The sequence below is a fragment of the Oncorhynchus masou genome, chromosome 20 (assembly GCF_036934945.1).
Source record: "Oncorhynchus masou masou isolate Uvic2021 chromosome 20, UVic_Omas_1.1, whole genome shotgun sequence".
NCBI classification, from domain to species: domain Eukaryota; kingdom Metazoa; phylum Chordata; class Actinopteri; order Salmoniformes; family Salmonidae; genus Oncorhynchus; species Oncorhynchus masou.
Genome location: NC_088231.1, coordinates 13469438 through 13493976, shown reverse-complemented (window position 1 = coordinate 13493976; position 24539 = coordinate 13469438). Strand labels below are relative to the sequence as shown.

At 46.3% G+C, this 24539-nt stretch overlaps 1 protein-coding gene across 3 annotated transcripts in view; it reads right to left on the bottom strand.

The window, feature by feature from the left end:
* The window catches only part of LOC135506989 (F-box/WD repeat-containing protein 7), a 172474-nt gene that overhangs the window by 20027 nt on the left and 127908 nt on the right, over positions 1 to 24539 (bottom strand). Inside the window, exons 1-7 of one of the 3 annotated variants that reach the window (XM_064926439.1) lie at positions 18592 to 18958; positions 13464 to 13546; positions 10573 to 10714; positions 6522 to 6656; positions 3368 to 3491; positions 2979 to 3115; positions 1374 to 1487 (exon numbers count right to left, since the gene is read on the bottom strand). In XM_064926439.1, the coding sequence (XP_064782511.1) occupies positions 1374 to 1487; positions 2979 to 3115; positions 3368 to 3491; positions 6522 to 6656; positions 10573 to 10714; positions 13464 to 13546; positions 18592 to 18630 (774 nt within the window). In that variant the 5' untranslated portion in view covers positions 18631 to 18958. Of the gene's footprint in view, positions 1 to 1373; positions 1488 to 2978; positions 3119 to 3367; positions 3492 to 6521; positions 6657 to 10572; positions 10715 to 13463; positions 13547 to 18591; positions 18959 to 24539 lie in introns of those variants that run through there. The other 2 variants (XM_064926437.1, XM_064926438.1) reach the window with 2 other exon arrangements.

Sequence of the window (24539 nt, the reverse complement as noted above, 5' to 3'; positions counted from 1 at the left end):
TAATCACGCACACACCTGTTCTGACCTCTGTCTTCACAGCATGGTGTGAGCAAGTCACTGCAGCATTAACCTGAGAGTTACAAGTCATCCGGATGGACATTACCCTAATGGTGGTGGTGGGAAGAGAGACAATCCGCATGGCTTCACTATCAGATGCCCTTGGTACTGATCTGTTCACATCAGCACAATGCTGAGAGAGACCGACAGACCATAATCACTGCTTGGCTGAGTGCCCAATGCAATCAAAAGGGAGGATGCTTTTCTGCTATAAGGCATGACACTTTCAGTGTTTCATGCACCTGGGCACCACTGACGCATTCAGAGTGTATTTGTAATTGTCCATGCAAGGACCATGTCTGAAACTTTTTGTTTCTTCCCTTCGCCGTTCTCCTTGCACTTTAAATAGCCAGAGAGCTTTGTCCTAAAGGAGAAATGTCATTAAGAGCTCCAGTGAAAATGGAGTCGGCGAAGACCAGGGAAGAGGTGATTTACAATACTCCCTGAGCCTCCATACCTCTTGCTCTCCCTCTCTCAGCGAGGCTCACACCAACGCCACCATTTTAGTAGACCCTATAAACCAGCAACACAAGGTCCGCGCAATGGCTAAGGTTCAATCTCCAATGGTACCCTGTCCCCTATGTAGTGCACTACCTTTGACCAGGGCCCATAGGTGTCTGGTCAAAAGTAGTGCACCACATAGAGAATAGGGTGACATTTGGGACAAAAACTACATGCAGTAGGAGGAAGAGAGAAGAAAATGGATTCCAGACAATATGCTGCAGTAATTGAAAGACAGGTGGTGTTATGTGCCAATGTTGAATGATGTCACTAATCAATTGCAATCTGGTCAGGGTCTCAGGGAGATTCTGGAGCATCAAGCAGTATCATTTGTGTAAAATCTCCAGTATGCAGTATACTGTAGGCTTTGCATTTGAGTAAACCTTAAATGCAAAAATCAATACAAACCCTTGATCATGAATCTGAGGTATTGAGTGAAGACACACTAAGACATTTAAAGAGCTGCCATAGCATGTGGATTGACTTCCTGCTAACATGCTTCATTACAGATCAATGAGACGGTAATGAGAAATACACCAGCTGTAATGTGTTCCTTCAGAACAGGAACTCATTACAATGTGTATTGTATTCCACATAACACTGAGATGCAGTGGGATGGAACAACCAATGAGACTTAGAGACACGATCACTTTTTAAACTCCTATTCATAATCTCCAGAACCAAACCAATCTACATACCAGCACCCTACCAGTCTACAACTGAGACAACGGCGATTTTCTACATTCTGTGGTCAAAAAGGTTTGGACTAGTTTCAATGTGGGGGTTGGAGAGCGAGGGATGAGTGACAGTCATACCTTTCCCGTGACAGCCGACCAGACCTTGAGCGAGTTGTCGTCAGAGCCACTGACGATGCGGTTACCACAGAACTGGAGACAGGTGATGACATGGTCATCATGACCCTTAAGCACCTAGAGAGGACGGAGAGATGGAGAGGAGAAGAGGGAGGGAAGGAGAGAGAGATGGATGACAGGGAGAGAGGGATGGAGAGGAGTAGAGGGATGGAGAGGAGTAGAGGGAGGGAAGGAGAGAGAGATGGATGACAGGGAGTGGGGGAGGGATGGAGAGGAGAAGAGTGATGGAGAGGAGTAGAGGGAGGGAAGGAGAGAGAGATGGATGACAGGGAGAGAGGGAGGGATGGAGAGGAGAAGAGGGAGGGAAGGAGAGAGATGGATGACAGGGAGAGAGGGAGGGATGGAGAGGAGAAGAGGGATGGAGAGGAGAAGAGGGAGGGAAGGAGAGAGAGATGGATGACAGGGAGAGAGGGAGGGATGGAGAGGAGAAGAGGGAGGGATGGAGAGGAGAGAACGGGAAGAGATGGATACGGCGGAGAAGGAGAGGACGGAGTGAGGGAGAATAAGATAAAATGTCAAGAACCAAACAGGAACAATGACAAGGCTGTATTTCTCCAGACATCAAAGACTTGAAGTAAATGTCACGACGGCGCTTTGCAGGTGTACAGAGACCCCCGTTCAAAAAAGACTTGTGAGTGTATGTGTGTTTAAACTCAGAACTGCCGACTCGGCGAATGACAGAGCGCGTTACAGACAGAGTGTGAAGAGCAGGCACGGTTACGTCAGCCATTTCTTCTCGTCACAATAGGACCCGAGGGATTTTGAAATTAGCCATACGAGGCATATTAGGAAGATCACTCTCCCTTGCTAGTCAAGCGCAATTTAAACTCTGAAAACAGGAGAGGCCGAAACACTCAAGAAGCAGCAGGTTGATGTAGAAGTAGAATCGAGGTCATGTCGAGCTCTAGAGAAGAACTACCATAAAAAAAACTATCCATAAGAACTGTCATTACCAAAATCTTCTTTAGGAGAGTTAGAGAACTGACCCATCTATGGCTTCTAATAAAACCCAGCATAAGAGGCTTATCGACTTGGACGCCTGATCTAATTCAAAGCCACTTTATATAAAATCCATACGAGTCTCAAGGGAGTGTTAAGATATAATGAAACCGTCTAATAAGGAACGAAGAAAGGAAAGTTTTATAAAAAACCACCAACTCCAAAGTTGAGAACGGAAGCAGAGTTAAATACTGTGGGCTAATGATGAACGCAAATACAATTATCTATATTATAAACTGGGTGGTTTCAGCCCTAAATGTTGATTGGCCGATAGCTGTGATATATCAGACTGCATACCACGGGTATGACAAAACCTGCATTTTTACATTGGTAATCAGTTTATAATAGCAATAAGGCACCTTGAGGGTTTGTGGTATATGGCCAATATACTACAGCTAAGGGCTGTATCCAGGCACTCCGCGTTGCGTTGTGCATACGAACAGCCCTTAGCCGTGGTATATTGGCCATATACCACAAACCCCCGAGGGGCCTTATTGCTTAATTATATAAAATGTTGAGAATAAAGGGAAGCAAAGAGAAAATGTCTACCTTGGGTGATCGGAGGTCTCCTCTCCTCCAGTTGGTGTCTATCCTATGCTGCCTGATGTACGCACACTTCCAGGGGCTGTGGGTGAAGCCCGGCTTGGTGATTTTCCTCTTCTTGAAGGCTAGAGGCTCATCAATGCCTGCTTGTGGAGAGATGAGAGGAGAGGAGCAGTGTCAGTCCGAGACTGCGTCAGAACGCAGAATATCTACCGTTTGCTCAGGCCATTGTCAATCTAGCCTGACCATTGTTCAACATTGATCATATTGGTCAATGCTGGTGTCAATCATGGTCTGAAACTACTTCAGCCTGTTCCGTTCAGGCCAGTGCTTGTGCCTGTCATGCCCGTATACCGGTTCAGTGATTCCTATTGGCTAAGTGCGTCTAGACTGACCCTCCTCCCGGCACTTCTCCCTCCAGAGGAGGTTGTCCTCAGCCAGGATCCTCCAGTAACGACAGGTCTGAGCGGCCTGCAGCAGGTCCTTGGGCTCAAGGAACGACAGCACGTACAGGGCCAACTGACGGAGGAGAGGAAGGATGGAGGGAAGGAGAGAGAGAGAGGAGGAGAGAAGGTTATTTTACAGCGTAAGGGCGTTGCCGTGGTTGAGTGGGTGTTCTGGGTCTAGTTGACCAGCCCCACACCTCCTAAAATACCCGTGCTCTATAATTCAATAGCAGTGCTCTACAACTCAAACATACCTCATCCCCAAGCCATTATTGACGATCCAGAGCAATTGAGAGCGTTTGAAAGTGTTTCATCGATGCAGCACAGCAGAACCCCTGATTGGGTATTGAGTTGGTTACATAACAGGGTACTACAGGGTGTCTTCGTCTTACTACGTGTCTCAGTCTCATCCATATATGGATACCACTGAACTGCCCCCAGGGCTTGTTCTGCTGCCACTTCTTTACTCTGCCTAGTGCCTACCACACCCTATCACACTCCAGCCTGAGAGACGGAGAGAAAACAGAGAAAAGAGCGAGAGAAGAGAAAAAAAAGAGCGAGAGAGAAACGAGAGAGAAAAGAGAGGAGAAGAGAGGAGAGAGAGAAAAGAGAAGGAGAAAAGAGAGGAGAAGAGAGAGAAGAGAGGAGAAAAGAGGAGAAGAGAGGAGAAGAGAGAGAAGAGAGAGAAGAGAGAGAAGAGAGGAGGAGAGAAAAGAGAAGGGGAAAAGAGAAGAGAAACAAGAGAAGGAGAAAAGAAAGAAAAAGAGGAGAGAACAAATGGGAAGCAAAGCAGAAACAGCTAAATGGGAAGAAACAAGGTAACAGTGAGAGGGAGCAGGACAGGCTGTCTGAGGCTCCAACCTCTGCTAAACAAGGTAGCAGTGAGAGGGAGCAGGACAGGCTGTCTGAGGCTCCAACCTCTGCTAAACAAGGTAACAGTGAGAGGGAGCAGGACAGGCTGTCTGAGGCTCCAACCTCTGCTAAACAAGGTAACAGTGAGAGGGAGCAAGACAGGCTGTCTGAGGCTCCAACCTCTGCTAAACAAGGTAACAGTGAGAGGGAGCAGGACAGGCTGTCTGAGGCTCCAACCTCTGCTAAACAAGGTAACAGTGAGAGGGAGCAGGACAGGCTGTCTGAGGCTCCAACCTCTGCTAAACAAGGTAACAGTGAGAGGGAGCAGGACAGGCTGTCTGAGGCTCCAACCTCTGCTAAACAAGGTAACAGTGAGAGGGAGCAGGACAGGCTGTCTGAGGCTCCAACCTCTGCTAAACAAGGTAGCAGTGAGAGGGAGCAAGACAGGCTGTCTGAGGCTCCAACCTCTGCTAAACAAGGTAACAGTGAGAGGGAGCAGGACAGGCTGTCTGAGGCTCCAACCTCTGCTAAACAAGGTAACAGTGAGAGGGAGCAGGACAGGCTGTCTGAGGCTCCAACCTCTGCTAAACAAGGTAACAGTGAGAGGGAGCAGGACAGGCTGTCTGAGGCTCCAACCTCTGCTAAACAAGGTAACAGTGAGAGGGAGCAGGACAGGCTGTCTGAGGCTCCAACCTCTGCTAAACAAGGTAGCAGTGAGAGGGAGCAGGACAGGCTGTCTGAGGCTCCAACCTCTGCTAAACAAGGTAACAGTGAGAGGGAGCAAGACAGGCTGTCTGAGGCTCCAACCTCTGCTAAACAAGGTAACAGTGAGAGGGAGCAAGACAGGCTGTCTGAGGCTCCAACCTCTGCTAAACAAGGTAACAGTGAGAGGGAGCAGGACAGGCTGTCTGAGGCTCCAACCTCTGCTAAACAAGGTAACAGTGAGAGGGAGCAAGACAGGCTGTCTGAGGCTCCAACCTCTGCTAAACAAGGTAGCAGTGAGAGGGAGCAAGACAAGTTGACTCATGCTCCAACCTCTGCTAAACAAACAGTCTGAAGGGGCTTGGCCACTGGAGCAAGCTGAGGGGAGGCCATTTAGACCATTATGGAACATTCCAGACTACTTCCCACACATCTCCCTTCACTCACTCCCTCCCCCATTACAGACGATTCCACACCTTGCCTTTCTCTCCACCATTCCACTCCCCGTTCAGACCTCCCTCACACCTGACAGACAGGAGGCAGGTGCCAGACTGAGACAGTCACTCTGATAAGGACCTCTCTGAGGAGTGACAGGAGGCTGTTTAAGATAGTTCCCCTGAGACCATAGAGTCCTGAACAGAGACACATTGGCCCGGTGTTATTAGTCCCCAGTTTGAGCGAAGGGTGACACACCCACCGAAAGGTGCCATTAAGGCTCTTTCCAATGAGTTAAGTGGAGATAAGAAGACAGCTCAGGGAGCAACAGGGATGGATGGGAGAGTGCAGTTGGGGGGAGTTAGGTGGTTCTCACTTCTTTAGGAGGTAGAAAAGCAAGTGGGTAGAGAGGTTAGAAAGAGAGAGAGAGAGAGAGAGAGAGAGGAAGAAGGGGTTAAAAAGAGAGCGAGAGAGAGGAAGAAGGGGTTAGAAAGAGAGAGAGAGAGAGAGAGAGAGAGGAAGAAGGGGTTAGAATGAGAGAGGGCTGCAGGGAGATGAAGTAGTGTTGGAACTGTGGCTCAATGACCTGAGGAAGAAGGGGTTAGAGAGAGAGAGAGAGAGAGAGAGAGAGAGAGAAGGGGTTAGAATGAGAGAGAGAGGAAGAAGGGGTTAGAATGAGAGAGGGCTGCAGAGATGAGAGAAGGGCTGCAGGGAGATGAGAGAGAGAGGAAGAAGGGGTTAGAATGAGAGAGGGCTGCGTTGGAACTGTGGCTCAATGACCTGAGGAAGAAGGGGTTAGAGAGAGAGAGAGAGAGAGAGATAGAGGAAGAAGGGGTTAGAATGAGAGGGCTGCAGGGAGATGAAGTAGTGTTGGAACTGTGGCTCAATGACCTGAGGAAGAAGGGGTTAGAATGAGAGAGAGAGGAAGAAGGGGTTAGAATGAGAGAGGGCTGCAGGGAGATGAAGTAGTGTTGGAACTGTGGCTCAATGACCTGAGGAAGAAGGGGTTAGAGAGAGAGAGGAAGAAGGGGTTAGAATGAGAGAGAGAGGAAGAAGGGGTTAGAAAGAGAGAGAGAGGAGGAGGGGTTACAAAGAACTATAAAGGGGTTGTCACCTCTTTGGGCAGCAGTGAGATGAAGTCGCGTTGGAACTGCGGCTCAATGACCTGCATCATGTGTTTGACATGCGTGGGCTCACAGCTGTCGATCAACTCATCCAGCGCCATCAGCTTCTCTGGGCCACTCCAGCTCTGAAAAACACACAGGAGGACGAGGGAGAGCAGGGTTAGATGGGGATGTGTCGATGGTACACTACTCCAGCTGTGGAATACACAGGACCGGTCAGGAGAGAAGTACATGGAAAGGACTTTATGTGTTGGTTGTGTTGATGGTACTTGATTGTAAAATAAGTTGTTTTTAGTGTGTGTTGCGTAGAATTGGCATACAAGGGTGCTTGCTAGAAGTGTGGTGGAATGTAAAAGTGTTTGAAGCCACTTTGCATAGGTAGAAGTGTGTATATTTGCCAAAGCATACACTATATATACAAAAGTATATGGACACCCTTCAAATTAGTGGATTTGACTATTTCAGCCACACTCGTTGCTGACAGGTGTATAAAATCGAGAACACAGCCATGCAATCTCCATAGACAAACACTGACAGTAGAATGGCCTGACTGAAGAGCTGTGAATTAACGTGGCACATTGTCATAGAATGCCACCTTCCCAACAAGTCAGTTAGTAAAATTTCTGCCCTGCTAGAGCTGCCTCGGTCAACTAAGTTCTGTTATTGTGAATTGGAAACATCAAGGAGCAACAACGGCTCAGCTGCAAAGTGGTAGGCCACACAAGCGCACAGAACGGCACACTGAGTGCTGAAGCACGTAGTGTGTAAAAATAGTCTGTTCTTAGTTGCAACACTCACTACAGAGTTCCAAACTGCCTCTGGAAGCAACGTCAGCACAAGAAATGTTCGACGGGAGCTTCATGAAATGGGTTTCCATGGCCAAGCAGCTGCACACAAGCCTAAGATCACCATGCGCAATGCCAAGAATCGTCTGGAGTGGTGTAAAGCTTGCTGCCATTGGAGCAGTGGAAGCGCGTTCACTAGTGATGAATCACACTTCACTATCTGGCAGTCCGACAGACGAATCTGGGTTTGGAAGATGCCAGGAGAGTACCACCTGCCCCAATGAATAGTGCCAACTGTAAAGTTTGGTGGATGAGGAATAATGGTCTGGGACTGTTTTTCATGGATTCAGGCTAGGAATCCCTTAGTTCCAGTGAAGGGAAATCTTAACACTACAGCATACAATGACATCCTGAACGATTATGTGCTTCCAACTTTGTGGCAGTTTGGGGGAAGGCCCTTTCCTGTTTCAGCATGACAGAGAAATGGTTAGTCGAGATCGATGAGGAAAGATTTTTACTGGCCTGCACAGAGCACTGACCTCAACCCCATCGAACACCTTCGGGATGAATTGGAACGCCGACTGCGAGCCGGGCCTAATCGCCCAACAACCTCACGAATGCTGTTGTGGCTAAATGGAAACAAGTCCCCGCAGCAATGTTCCGACGTCTAGTGGAAAACCTTCCCAGAAGGGTGGAGGCTGTTATAGCAGCAAAGGAGGGAGCAACGCCATATTAATGCTCATGATTTTGGAATGAAATGTTCGACGAGCAGGTGTCCACATACTTTTGGTCATGTGTACGCAAGTGAATAACACATTCCCTCAACAGAAGCCAGTTAGCCCAAGGCACCTCGCCGCTAACCTGGCAACAGGCACATTAAAAGGCCATTTCCACATCAAGAGCCTGGCCTTCATCAGCACTGTTATTACCTAGCTATGCTCCGTCTGGGATTTCTCCTGGCTGAATATTCACCACCGCTCACAGCCTGAAGCTCAAAGCCAAACTGTTGAGCTTAGCTAGCAAAGGCTGTAGTTGTAACGAGACCAAGTGTCTAGATGCTGGGACCAACGTTGTTTTCCCGTTGGGAGAGCGCTCAAATGTAACACAGTGATTATAAGAGAGAAGGATGGAAAGCATTGGGTATGTAAAGCATCTGTAATTTGGCAGTTAAACAGACGCCACCGGAGGAGCTGGCTGTGTTGGTAGTTAGGAAGGTAATCAGCGAGTTGGGTTCAAAGCAGTGCTCCTCGAACCAGGGCAAAGGGTTGGATTACTGAATGGTTACTCAGCACTGGCTGGCAGGCGACTTAACACCCATTGGTTATGCCTCTGGGAATTAGCTTTCTGGGTAGAAACACCGCTAGCTACAAAGCTTGCTTATGCTTGGCGGGTAACGCACCGAATGAAGGCACTACTTACAAAGCATGGGTCAGTCAACCCTGGTTTTCAACCAGACGACATAACACCATGTTTCTTTCCAATGTTATGACATTTGGATAGCATTATTTTCAGGCTATACTCATCTTCAAACCTTGTAAAGAGGATTCATTGAATGTCTCTCACTCCACAGGAAGCACAAAAGGGGCTGAGCATGCCAGGACAGGAAAGAGAATGTACAGAATGCACGTTGTGGGTTTAGCTGCGTCTAATACGGGCTGTCAGATGAAAGGCAAAAATGGGGCCATAGCAGGTGAACTACGTCAATAGTCTCTCTCTCTCTCACGCTCTCCCGCTCTGTCAAAAACCCACACACAGAGGGCGAGTTCTCACATGGACAAGCTATTTCACAGGATTAGTGGTTTTTGGGGAACGATTAAGCGATAAATGCAATGTTACAATATTTGACAACGGATGTCTGACTGAATTGTTTGATGCCGTGCCATGTCCCGGAGAGGCAGGTACTGATCTTACAGGTAGTTGTTGCAGAAGTAAACAGAGCGGAAAAGCCCGACCTTGAACGCAACATTGTTCTAAACAGCTGCGGAATCTTAACATCCTGAAGTAAGACTTACAGGCATCTAATTGTTAATGAACTTGGCCTGAAATCTCTATGCTGCAGTCTGGCTTCTGTGGCTGTAAATCTCTACAGGATGGGATTACATTTCACAATAGCAGTAAACTGGTTTATTCACCAAACGGAGACGTGAAGAAAGTTAATCACCGCAATATTAGCAGAAAGATGTTGCCGACAGGAATGTTATTAGCAAATTGCCATTTTTCGAATAAAAGATTTGACATTTTGTTGCGGTTAGGCAGCCATTACCTTCAGAGAATGCTTTGAAGACGGAGCTAAAGCTCTAATTTCTTTCCTGTTTATTCCCCCAAAGATTTGGCCTTTATGACTGGCAAAGTCAATACAGCCACAAAGCCTGCTGTAAAAAAACTTCAGCGAAGAAGGCAGCAGCATTACAGCGAGTCGGTTGCCAAGTCAAATAAACTCAGCATTGTTCCCATTTCGGATGAAAGGGAAAGAGATGCTTACTGACGATGAATTTGATATTAACAAAATGCTGGAAACAAATGGCTGATGTCTGAGCACTCGTCATCATTATGGAGTTGCCTCAACACAACAAGGCTTTTACTGCCCTAACAAAAAGCAGAGAAGGAACATTACGGCCGGGCCTGAAATGGCACCCTATTCCCTATATAATAAACTATTTCTGACCTGAGGCACTACAGGAAGTACCTGAAAGACAAAAGGATTTCTCTATTGACTATTGGCTGTGACGTTAGAACTCGACCATAGGCTAATATGTCATTCGAAGCTGACTGGCCTAAAACACTTTGTGGCTTTGAAAGGATTACCTGAACAAAGATCACATCTGTTCAACTGTTGACATAGTATACATCGGGCGTTGGCTGCACAAATACAATATTGGAGCCTGTACTCTAAACAGGTAGGCTAAATCCTATCCCATGCTACAGTGCATATGGTAATGTGTGGGCCAAATGATCAAGGCAGCAATTACCTTCAAGGCTTGAGGAAACATTGATCGGGCGCAGCATCAGCTTTTTGATGAGCTCTCGCACCGGGGCTTCGAAGGAAGACACTCAGGGGAGGGACATATGTAACAAAGGAGTTGGGAGGAACTAGGAACTACCTATTTAATTAACTACTTAGTTAGAACCAGCCCTCCTCAGGGAGCAGAGGCCAATTAGGAACTGAGAGCTCGGGGGTAGGAACTAATCACCTGAAATGACCACGAGGAAGGGGAGGATGGATGTGACAGGAAGACATTGGAGGACCGAAACTCACCTGAAATGTCCGGAGCCATTCCTGGAGACCTGTGGGAGAAGGGATGGAGGTGATACGCCGCCTCTGCTGCCCCTGACCGTTAGCTGTCCTGATGTGCCCAAACGTGGTGGGGGTGGCTGGGTAGGGGACCAGCCCTGTAGCACTGTGGGGAGAAATACGGAGAGATGGGGAGGGAGCGAGTAAGAACGCAGGAGTTATTTATTTTTTTCCCCTCAAGAAAAAGATAACCAGACTACACTGAAACTATTTCTCCTGTTCTTCTGAGGAGAAGGATGAGGGTCATATTGATAGCGAGGAACACGGAGGTCATTATGAATAGTTTCAAATGTGGGCAAAGTGCAGGTGCTGCAGCATTAGCAGCTTCTCCAGTTATCTTCCACTCCGCTCACTAATTACAATAGCAGTGAGAAGGAGTACAAAAGTGGGTGGATGGAGGGGCAAACAACAGATACTAATGAGAGAAACAACCCTGGGTCTTTGCCAAGAGGAGACTTAACTGGGTCTCTATAGCTGGGGTGTATTCATTCGTGCACACCGTAGCAAACCATTTTGCAATGAAAACAGAGTGATCTATTGGGCACATTCATGTAGGTTCCTACCCGTTTGATTTAGTTTGCTTCATAGTGAATACACCCTGCTCTCTTCTCAATGCAACAGTTTCTCTGAAATTGAACTGAAACCAAGGTCGTATTCACTAGGCACGAAACGGGAAGGTACTACCTGAACGTCAATTAAGAAACGTTCAATGAAATTGTCCGTTGCTAAATGTTTCAGTACGCCGTGCATGAATAAATACGAGCCTGATCTCTTCCAGAGTGTTTCTCTGGAACTGAAACCAGCTGTTTATTCCCATGTTTCCATCATCATTAATCAACTAAATGCATCTGTACACAACCTTGATTCAATTTGGTTTGGGTTACTAACTTGTTTTTATTCAACTAAAAATATTTTCAAAATCGACTTGATTTAGGGGAAAGAGAACTGCTATTGAGGTGCAGATCAAGTCTGGAATGTGAATTTTAGGGGGATTTCCATCAATGTGCGCCTCTCGCCCTGAGACTTCAAAGTGCACATAGTTCCAAAGAATTAAGTTCAATGTCAACCCCCCTCCCCATCCCCAAAGGGAAGCCACGGGGCGTGCGCTCATTCGGTACTAGCCAAACGCCAAACCAACCATTCAGCAGTTCCTCACACCATTCTGCTTAGAGACAGAAGTATGGGGTAAGAGAGAGGTCTGTTTCATAACGGGTTTATTTTTAATGGGATTGAGAGCTAGACCAACGTGTGGCAATTACAAGGCTGCAGAAGCAGCACAGTGCTGCCAGTGAGTGAGGCAGCAGTGCTTCGTCAGGTTCCTCAGGAAGGCATGAAGTACACTTTAATGGGCAAGGAACACGCTGCGGTGAGCACTTCTTATGAGGATTATGTCTTAGCGTGAATAACCACATAATATCCTGACTTACAGGGACAACGGGGGCTGCCTGCTGGATCCTGTCTGTGATACAACAGAACTGGGTCAGGGTTTCTTTACCATTTGCATTGCTGGGTCGACTGGGTAGGAAGGCTAAATCTATTGGTTAACTGGTAGGAACAGGGGGTTGGTTCTTCATCTTGGAGACTGGATAACAGGGTAGGAGAGATGGGAACCGGGGGGGGGGTCTTCATCTTGGAGACTGGATAACAGGGTAGGAGAGATGGGAACGGGGGGGGGGGGGTCTTCATCTTGGATACTGGATAACAGGGTAGGGGAGATGGGAACGGGGGGGGTCTTCATCTTGGATACTGGATAACAGGGTAGGAGAGATGGGAACGGGGGGGGGGGTGGGTCTTCATCTTGGATACTGGATAACAGGGTAGGGGAGATGGGAACAGGGTAGGGGAGATGGGGGGGGGTCTTCATCTTGGATACTGGATAACAGGGTAGGGGAGATGGGAACGGGGGGGGGGGGTTCTTCATCTTGGATACTGGATAACAGGGTAGGAGAGATGGGAACGGGGGGGGGGGGGGGGGTTCTTCATCTTGGATACTGGATAACAGGGTAGGGGAGATGGGAACGGGGGGTTCTTCATCTTGGATCTTAGGGAGATGGGAACGGGGGGGGTTCTTCATCTTGGATACTGGATAACAGGGTAGGGGAGATGGGAACGGGGGGGGGGTTCTTCGTTCTTCTCTTGGATACTGGATAACAGGGTAGGGGAGATGGGAACAGGGTAGGGGAGATGGGGGGGGTTCTTCGTCTTGGATACTGGATAACAGGGTAGGGGAGATGGGAACGGGGGGGGGGGGTTCTTCGTCTTGGATACTGGATAACAGGGTAGGGAGGATGGGAACGGGAGGGGGGGGGTTCTTCATCTTGGATACTGGATAACAGGGTAGGGGAGATGGGAACGGGGGGGGGGGTTCTTCGTCTTGGATACTGGGTAACAGGGTAGGGGAGATGGGAACGGGGGGGGGGTTCTTCGTCTTGGATACTGGATAACAGGGTACGGGGGGATCTTGGATGGATAACAGGGTAGGGGAGATGGGAAGGGGGGGGATTCTTCATCTTGGATACTGGATAACAGGGTAGGGGAGATGGGAACGGGGGGGTGTTCTTCGTCTTGGATACTGGATAACAGGGTAGGGAGGATGGGAACGGGGGGGGGGGGGTTCTTCGTCTTGAATACTGGATAACAGGGTAGGGGAGATGGGAACGGGGGGGGGGGTTCTTCGTCTTGGATACTGGGTAACAGGGTAGGGGAGATGGGAACGGGGGGGTGTTCTTCGTCTTGGATACTGGGTAACAGGGTAGGGGAGATGGGAACGGGGGGGGAGTTCTTCGTCTTGGATACTGGATAACAGGGTAGGGGAGATGGGAACGGGGGAACGAGGGGGGGGGGGGGTTCTTTACCTTGGATACTCAGAGCCTTTGCAGGGCTTTTTTCCTGAAGGGAAAGTTCGGACCTCTGGGCCATGGTCCAACTTTCTCTTCATCTGCAAAACAAAAGAGGTGAAAGGAGAAGAGATGTTAGGAGGCAGTAGAGCGAGACAGACACCACAGAGGTACACCCTTGTGTGCGTGCGCACGTTCCTCCGTTCTTGCACCCCTCTATAACAAAATAATGACAGGGCCCAAAACTCAAACTTCCCTGCAGCAACCTAACATTTGGTGAAAGATGAGACCTGGCTAGAGTGTAAATGATAATTGCTGCCTCACTCTCCAGATTACTTCTCCTCAAAGACAGAAGATATGAGTCATCTCTGCCATTAACATTTACAGGCTGTACTCCTGAGGAGAACGAAGCAGCGCCTCACTTTGAGAACAGGGAAAGAACGATTTTGCTGTTGAGTAACTGGTATTGCAAAAAAACGCTGACTTGAATGCTTTTGAGGCTCACAGCAGGAAAGCACCGACTGTTTCCTTCAGAAAATTATTTGAACACAACTGTAGTTCTTTTTGTGCACACGGCACAGATCCTCACAAGAATAAAACTAAATGCAGATAGAGTTCCCTTGCCTTGCCATGGGGACCAACCATTTCCACGTGAACAAACGTAAATTATGAACAAGAAGCCGAAGGGACCCTACTTATTCAGCCTATAGATAAAAATGACAAAGAATTTTGAAGTTCCAGTCATTCTTAATGCAGACGATGGCGCTGGCTCCAGCTGAGAGAAAGAACAGGATGAGGTGTGGTAAAGGTTGGCTCTAACTGAAAGACATTTTATGATTTATTTTTATTGGGATCCCCATGAGCCAAAGCCAAATGAAAAGGCAGGGCTGAGGTGTGGTAGTTTTTTTTTTTTTACACTGATGAGCTTCACTCCAATAGGTTGCATTCCATACTGAGAGCCTCTGACAGGCGTGAGAGATTCAAAAAAAAAAAAAAAAAAAGAGCAGGGGACACGAACACACACACTCTCACTGAAACAATCATTTGGGAGCAGCTATATGCTACAGGATGGGCAATGACTGCACCCTTCGCTAGAAAGAAAACCTAGATTAGAATAGCTCGATTTATACATGGGTGGTTCAAGGGAAACCACACACACAACCTCTCCTGCCTCAGTGGGTGCATAGTCAGAGCCTGGATTAATGAACATCTAAAACAGGAGAACACAGAAAGGCCTCAGCATCCATCACACACCGAGCACAAAATTTCATTTGAATAAAACTATTTTTGGGGATGTACTTGTACAGTGAGTCTCAAATGGATTTGTATGCACTTGGTGAATTGAATACCCGGTTAGGGAGGAGCACTGGGGGGGTTTCAAAAGACAAAGCCTCTTTCGTGTTGTGTTTGCTTTACTCCCCTTTGGTCGTGTCTGTGACTGGTACATCGTGAGATAAACAGACATTTAGCCTATTTTATATGGGACCTTCACCCAAACACATGCAATGTCCACCACAAACACCACACTGGACGATAACAGACCAAGAACACCTATCAACTCTGACCGTCGGGACTCACACATGCATGGAACACTAGCGAGATGCACAGAGATGGACAGAAACTACGCCACGGACAAGTTAAGAATGCTAAATATTTAATTTGTTGCCGATTCTGGAGCCACAGAAAAATAGATAATATAGCCTAGCCTGCAATGTGGCTATAGAACTGCAATGAGGTCTGTATGGAGGGAGGCCTACTTTTTTAACTTATTAGCTGGGGATGTAGCCTAGTTGATTGGAGGACCAAACAACGATACTGATATCAAAGACTATTGATTATAGTTAAATTTCCACCAGATCACTTGGCGCTGAGTGTGTGTGTGTGTGTCTGGTGGTCTAACTGAGCTGAGTGAAGTGGTTCTGGTTTCTCTTTCTTGTGAAGAGCTGGCTGGGTTTTGATTAGGGGCCCTGTAGTGGGATGGTTAACAGCGCGTTGACGAGACAGTCGGGTCAGATCAAGAACTGTTCAAATAAATGAAAGCCATCTCCCTGAGATGGAGAACAGGACTACGAGGAGACAAATGAATCAGAATCATTGAGAAGAGATTTTGATGGGATGCATTGCAGAGAAGGCAAAGAAAATGGATTCTGGAGGAGAAATGCCAATTAAAAAATTCTAGAATAACATTCCAAATGTTGGTGAAGAACGGAAGATTTATCATCAATGTGTTTTCCATCTAGTTAAAATGTTCTCTCACTCGAGGAAGCAGTTGGGTTTTTATAAGATATTCTCTGTTTGATAGGGGATTCATTCTCAACCCCAATCACTTGTTCCCCAAGGAATAACCTCACTGCAATGGCAGTTCAAGTACTAGGGAGAGTTGGGGTATGTGTGTGTGTGCGCACGGGGTACAGGGGTAGTGGCTGACGAGGGAATCTCCCAAGTGCAGGCGTTGAAAACACATTAGAGTGCAACAACCAGCCTCTTGTAATTCAGCCGTGGGAAAAGGTAACCCAAGACGAGACGGAGAATGTTGTTTGTAGACAGCTACTAATCAGTCACTCTGTGTCTCACACCTCTGACCTCCTTAACTGTGAGGAGGAGGAGGAGGAGAGCTGGATAGAGAGATAAGGACATTTTGAAAAGCAGCGAGAGAGCGTGAGAGAGAATGAAAGAGTACGTCATAAGATCTGAGGAAATCATTCTCTTATTATAAACTGGGTGGTGGATGAATGCTGATTGGCTGATAGCAGTGGTATATCAGAACATATACCACAGGTATGACAAAACATGTATTTTTTACTGCTCTAAATACGTTGGTAACCAGTTTATAACAGACAAAATGAAGATTAGCTCCCAGTCGGTCGAAAAGACAGATAAACCAACTGTAATGTGTTATTACTCATAACTAATTGGAATAACGTTCTCCATGCACGCCAGTTATTCAATTACCATGTCTAGCAGCCATGAAATCATTTCAAGATCTCCATTGGAGAAACACATAGAATTGGCACATAACTAGAAAGAGATGGGGCACCCGTAACATCCATTAGCACGGAACAGATAGCAAAGGGACCTATTGCTTTCAGAGAAATTAAAGTCAAACTGGATTTTCTATGAGGCTTTGAAAAAACAGCCAGTCTCCCCCTCTGTGCCTGTGGAGGGTTAAAACAGAAGATTCTTACAAGACAACACTGAGCACTACCTTCCCTACAGAGTAGGACACGCTCCCTATAACAGCAGCTGAGTGGATGGCAGAGAAAGAGCATCTAGGCATGAAATTATACGACTGTAGAATAGTCGATTGAATGTGAGAGAATATGAAACGAGAGAAAGAGTCGGCTACTCACTGAGAAGAATTTGCTACAACAGGAGCACACAGCGAATGACAGAAAAATATAATTTAGGTATGAAATTATAGCCTCCTACTTGATACCTCTTGAAATGGAAATAATAAACAGAAAGGCTCATTATCATATTTTAAATCCTTTCTGAATAGAGGTGGGAAACGCCTTGCCTGGCTGAACAAACAGTCCACATTTTAATCCCACTAATTAAAAACCTGAAATGCATCCAAAACCCAGCAGCCCAGTCAATTTGACTAGCCAGCACTTTTCTCCTTGGATTTTGTGCAAATGAATTTTTAAGTGATTACCCAATTTGTTTACATAACATGATCCACTATAAATCATCAACAGCTGCACGGTCCCTTTCGTAGTTTCGGGAGGACGTGCCGAAACTGTTTAACGGTAACTGATGGTGGACACTGACACAGGAGGTGTGGGATGTTCCGCTGCCCGGTAACAGACGTTATTCAGATTTTCCGGTGTGCTCAGTTGATACCGGTTGATTGCCTCTCATAGGGCTCGCTTTCCACACAGCCAAGATATTAAGCGGATCAGCAACCGCATTCGTCAATGTTATCCGCACTTGAAACCGTAATCGCTTTTAAGAGACGCTGTGATGCTGGTTGCAGCAAACGACTTGCAGTCTTTCAACCTCATCACCAAAGTCTATGAAAAACTCCACCACAATAAAGCGTGCATTTCTGGATGACAAACTATGATGGATAAAAATCTGTCATAAAGGTTGTTTTGCCTTATACACAGCAGTCTGACACAGTGACCCATCATTTGTTCTTGAAGTCTCAAGCAAGTCTACAGTGTAAGGAATATAGTCTCTTCTTCAACAGGCAATTCAACAGACACAAATCAGATAGCCTACAGGTAACTACGCAGTGAGACACTTGGCAACACAAGATGCCCACAACTGCATATGTAATAGCCTGATGCATAACACACAGGCAGACCAAGGGAAATATTTGGAATAGGAAACAGAATAGCCACAACCTAACCTAAAAGTATTGATTAAAAAAAACATTGCTCACTATAAGCTGGAAATGAGGTTATATTCTATGCAAAAATGGGAGGAAAAGTCCCATATTCTGAATGTCTGGTTTTGCATCCTCCATAAACACATCAAAAAACTAAGTATCTAGTCTAATCATTCGTTTTGATGTTAACGCACTCTATGTGGGTAAATAATGTAGCATTGTAGCCTATTGGTTAATATGCCGTGATGCACAGGAACACACTGCTCACACGGTCAGTGTGACACGCAAGTGCAGTTAATTGATGGGCAGACAGGCTGGGTCACCGCGTTTTCAACAGCGGGCGTAATCCATGGTAAAGGAATGAATGCTCATTGCTCAAATATTATAGTGGGAAAATGTGAAGCTACGACAGCAAACCTCACGTGTAATTATTATGCAATAGGCCTATACATAAAACCAAATGTATTTCATAAGCAATATTTATTCTGTTGCCGACCTCCCTATATCCTGAATGTCATAACAATGAAAACGAGAACCGATGTGCTCAGTATGAATCTCAGTCATTTTAAAGTATGAATCAAATCGGCTATGATATGAGCCCCGCATAATTTCCCTGCTGTTCCCGTTCATCCTCTGCAGTACCTGCCCATACAATCTGCTGATGTATACAGCGGCGCGTCATTTTCGGCCATTCAATTCTCAACCAGCAGAAAATTATTTCCCAGGCGCTTGGTCAATATGTCAATCATGCAACGATATGACAGCAAGATTGTGCGGCATGATGATGCATACAGACGTAGAAAGCCTACTCACTTTATAGAAAATCATCTTTAAAGTGCCGTAGAAACCCATGTTTGGTAATCCGGCTGTGGGTTCCTATTCCTTCACTGCGAATCGTTGAATCCCCAATATGACAGAGTGGTAGAATCGCAGCGCAAAGGGGAGCAGGGCAGGGTGCTCGCGGGTAGATCCGTGACAATCTCTGATGTGGACATGCTCGAGCACGTCACCGAACGGGCGTGCGTGCTTGACGGTAGGTGTAGTAGATTTCTCCGTATGGAATTAGCTCCGTCCGTGCCACACTGATTGATTTTTGTCAGTAACGATTCAAATACAGAACTATGGAGCTAGAAGGCTCTCACTACCGATTGCCCCACAGGACTGCACGAGCGAGGATAATGAGCAAGGAGAGAGATGATAAAAAAGGGGAAGTTGCAACTCGGGCGAAAGGGGAGGAGTGGCTAGGGGAGAAAGGGGAGGGCCATGCCCTCTTCAGAGCCTTCACAACGCCAGTTTCTGCGTAGAGCTCGGATTACATTTTCCCCGGCAGCGAGGAAGCGAATGGTGCAGTCCAACAATAAACAGTATGCGCAGCGCATCAATTATTGGTGCGAATACACAGCAGCCAGGAAGGAAAAGGGAGGAGGAAATCACGGATGTGACTAAATGGAGTACAGCTACGACCGGAAGTGAGAGAGGTTTTTCACTAACCTTAACCTAATCCCCCTAACCTGCCATGTTAAATATTCCAAACGGCTGTGTAGTAAATTCTCCTAACCTGCTATGAAAAAGTCACTTTCCAATCATAGCTGTATACCACCGAGTCAACCCCCTCACTTGCAGTCCACACACACCCCATGGTATGGCAGCAGTGGCACCACTAATGTTCTTTCCCCATCACTGGGCAGGAGGTATTTATCACAACTTGCTTTAAATAGGATATTCGGTATAATCAGTGCTCTGCTTAGGGCAGTCAGACAAATTACATCCCGAAAAGTGAGAAACTAATATAAATATTAGAGGGAGAATATGATATTGAATAAACAAAAAAATGTATTTAATATTTCAGCCCATGCATAATAAACGCAAAACATTCATATATTATATTCCACACTTCATTTAGCCCGGGGATAAAGAAGTCCATTATTCTCTAGTCGGCAGCGGTACACAATATGCACTTCAGGTGCAGCACCTGATTTACACACGAAATGAACGCTAATTCCTTTTCAATATGGGCAAAAACAATGATGGGCTTTTGTTAACATAACTAGAACATAGGTGATGGCTTCACAACTGGGAAAGGGCTATCACATGGCTATCACATACTGCTGTCGAGGGGAAATAAAACAACTCTAAACTACTGATTTGGGTCCAAAACAAAACACAGCTGAACAAACTAATAAATAATAATGGTTGAGGTGAATAAACATTGTTAAAAGAAAATAGTTACCTCCAAGGTATTAGGGAAGCTTTTCACAGGGCGATCCAGCTATCTGGTAAACAAATCCTGCACTGGCAGGTAGCTAGCTCGGCTATTGTTATTCAAATAATGTCTTGTGTAGAAAATAAATACACATGAAAAGCCCCTTTGCATACGCTGATCAATTTGGACAAATGGGAAACTAGTCTGGGGATCTTGCATTAGGTCTGCAAACACCTGCAAGGTAAAAGCAACGAGCCCGCAACGAGCCCGCAACGAGAGCCCGCAACGAGCCCGCAACGAGCCCGCAACGAGCCAGCAACGAGCCCGCAACGAGCACGCAACGAGCACGCAACGAGCCCGCAACGAGCCCGCAACGAGCCCGCAACGAGCCCGCAACGAGCACGCAACGAGCCCGCAACGAGCCCGCAACGAGCCCGCAACGAGCCCGCAACGAGCCTCCATAGGGGCCGATTCATAAAAAGGCTGTTGCAGTGCCCACATTTCCTATTGAGGGTGTCATTGGCAACATGGGAGGTAGGTTGTTTTATTATCTTGTTCGAACATCTCTTTAGACATCTGTCAGCACACTACCGGTGAAGCAAACATACGGTCACATTCTAGAAATCCAGCTTTGTGCTTTGAAGCCCTAGTGTCAGTCGAGGTTGAGTGATTAAAAAAACCCATCCATTTCCCTCTCATCAACACCTTGGAGATTCCCTAAAAACACACCACATCGATTCAGCTACGACCGGAAGTTACTTTTTCATAGCAGGTTAAGAGAATTAGGTTAAGGTTAGGAAAAGGGGTTTTGTTATACTTTTGTTTTTATCCTGTGATGTTTATTGTGCAGTTTGTTTTTATTTTCATTGTTCTTTATCAATGTTTTTTCCTGTGAAGCGTGTTGCGTTGCATTCATGTCTGAAATGTGCTATATAAATAAAGCTTGATTATGATTTGATTGGGGTTAGCAAAAATACTCTTAAACTGCTACGAAAAGTCACTTCCAGGGGGTCCCCCGAGTGGCGCAGCGGTCTAAGGCACTGCATCTCAGTGCTTGAGGCATCTCTACAGACCCTGGTTTGATTCCAGGCTGTATCACAACCGGCTGTGATTTGGAGTCCCATAGGGTGACGCACAATTGGCCTAGCGTCGTCCGCGTTAGGGTTTGGCCGGGGTAGGACGTCATTGTAAATAACAATTTGTTCTTAACCGACTTGCCTAGTTAAATAAAAAAAATCCAGTCGTAGATGTATTCAAGTGGCATGTATTTTTAGGGAGCCTCTCAAACAGAAACAAACTTTTCAACCAAGATCCCGACGACACACTGGGCGTAAATATATATATTGATTGCAATTGTTCCCGAATGAGTGAGCGTTCATGTGCAAAGCATTAGCATTTCAATTGTTATAATTATCAACTGTCGTGACTTCTCAGCTGACCCCCACTCCCTCTTGTCTAACAAGCTGCCATGCCGGTTTCGCCCACTAGGGCACATTCCCCTATCATTTCTTGTAACCATATTTACTTTGTTTGTTTGTTTATGCATTTCTGTGAATTACTTTGTAAATAAATGATTTAAGACAATTGATGTATGGATGACTCATAGTGAAGACTGGGTTCGTGCAGATTACCAACAATTTACTAATTACAGAGAATATTTGATAAAAACTATGTCTTCAGTTTAATGATGCCAAAGACAACACATGTATGACAAACTACTTTTAAAGGGGACAATTGAGGCCTTTGAGAGACCTGCTCCCCATGTAATCTAGTGTTGGAGGGGTTAAAGGTGCAGTATAACTAAGATAGTCTGGAGCTCTCCCTGCACTGGAAATCTTTCATTTGTTTTTGTTGCCACAGCAACACCAAGCAGCACACCGAGACGGTGTGTGTGTGTTGGGTCCTCTTGAGAACAACCCCCTCGCTGCCCAACCTTAACACAGTACGTTGGAATGCGTGGAACGTGAGAGCGGTGGCGCCCCAGCCTTTGAAGAGCCTGTGACCTCTGTTGCTCCCCTTCTGCCGCTCGGTATAGCATTAACAGACAGCGGCCCCAGGCTCTTACCCCACAAAACCTCTTAAAAACCCTCCAGACATTGGGCTTCCGCAAAACAGGTGTCCTCCGAAGTACACTCATATCTCAGCCTTGTCTGTGTTTTGGCTTCTCGTCTTTAAGTGATAGACCTCTGTGAGAGAGACTGACAGATCTCTCGCTCTATAGACATATTTATATATCTAGATATAGATCTATCCATCTATCTATATAGAGAGCGATATATAGAGACAGAGAGGAGCGAGAGCGAGAAGGCTATGATGAATGGTTCTCGGTGTTGGAATATATATTGGGAACTAGAATGGAGAATGTAGTAAAATTACTATCTTGTAACAGCGCAGTGGTATGTCTGGAGGGCAAATGCAAATGCTCGGTTCCCTTTATGTCTCTCCTCTCTCTCTCGTATGGAGCTTCCTACGCAAACTGTAGGCTACAACATGTGGATGTATGAATTTCTATGGCAGTGTTTCAGCCAACAGAATAGAAATTAGCTTATGAGTTTTGAGGAAAAATGGACTTTTTTTAATGTGATACTGCACTATTTAAAAAGGAAAAGGAACTGCATAACTGATTCACAGAATTCATCATTCTTCATGATGTTTCATTAAATAAAGGGTAGAAAGTGAAAATTGAAGGACTTAACCCTCTCTATAGGTGGATGAGATGGACTTAGACATTGAGCTTTTCAAAGGCAACAGATAGGTGGGAAAATACCCTGGCTCAAGCTATAGGAGAATGGCCTCCTTGATCAAATGTTTCAACGTGGGGCCTTGTTGAACTTGAAGCTGCAAATACGTCTTGGGCAGTGGTGCGTCGCTGAATAACCGCCGTGTCATTGTCCTGGCTGGGACAAAATAGGGGACCGGGGGCGGGGGGCCTTCGATCTCACTGGCCGCTCACCGAGAGAGCAATAGCAGGGTGCACTCCAACCAGACAGATAAAATGCGATCGACGGACAACGGGGAGAGGTGTGACAAATAGAACCTTGGTCCATGCAGCATTCCATTCTGGGGAACTATTGGGGAATTATTCTGAGTAATGACATCTGCCTGTGGCTGCTTGGGGCCATTAGCATAACATCCTTTAGCCACCCACGCGACTGCAACCCAAGAGTCCAGGCCTCTATTGGGGTCAGGTCAACGAGGAAATTAAAGTGAGGAGGACTGACATCTCCTATTGTGACATCACCAGTGTTCCATGGGAAATGATATGGACAGAACAGAGGATAGAAGGGCAATGTCCATTACTGCCAATCACACGCTGTTAAGAGTCAAATAGTAACTTAACCTGGACCCAAGGTTGTTCTCAGGCTTGATATCTGGCAGGCTGAAAGTCTGGGAAGCCAATCGGAAATTCCAGAGAGACCAATAGTCTCCAGTACAGTGAGTTTTGGAGAGGAGAAAGTGTACAAAACTCTGCACTATGGAGAACAAAAGTTTAACTAAAGACAACCTACTGGCCAGGGTGTGCGCACACACACACACACACACAAAATAAAGCCCAAGACACCAGGGGCGACCGGTTGTGCTATGGACCCGTAATAATAACACCATAAATTACTGTGACAAAACTAATATCAAGCTTTATTAGTTGTTTATCCACCATCAGGATCTAAAATTGAACTTTCTATTTCCCTGCTGAAAGCCATTGAAGGTCAGACTTCACAATAACACCACGAGGCATTCCCACTTCCTGGAAGGAATACTTAATAAGGAAATAAGAAATCAAACCGCTGACTAAAGACTTTGATATTTTTCTGCCCCGGGGTTCAAGTGAGAAGAGAGACGTCAGACGTCACTGTGACATTTATCTAACCAACTGTGTCTCTTTGGATTACAACCGAGAGAAACGGAACTAAATCCCTGGCTGACAAAAAGGTCACCTGGATTATTTTCCTAATCGAAAGAAACCAGTGCTTTATCTATTAGCAGGAAGTAGGGAGCAGGCTCGTGTTTAACTTCCAGCAGCACTGTTGGGAAAAAGTATATCTGGGTGGTGGGCTCCTGCAGTTTCTCAGTGGATGGGGGGCTAGAGGCTTCTTCCTGACACCCCAACTGGAGCTTCTGGGGTGGGCCAGGCACGGCAGCTCCCAGCTATGGAGGCCCGGCCAGATCTGAGAACAGCAACCATCGCTTACCTCTTATTTTCCCACTGCCTACTGATAAATTATATCACTGATCTGTGACCTGCCTTTAGAGAGGGACTTTAAATGAAAATGGGGGAAGAGGAAGCTGTTGACCTTGTCGAGTAGTGCGAATAAATCAGACAGCAGGAAGTGTTGTGTTCTTTATGGATGGGTTGAATTAACCCTTTGGCACTGAACTACAGAGAAGCTGACACACACACACACACACACACACACACACACACACACACACACACACACACACACACACACACACGAACGATAAGAACACATACAGAGTTAGAAAGCCAAACACGAGTGCTCCCTCTTGGATTCTTCAAAGCCAGTCTTGACCTTTACCCATAGTCAATTAATACAGA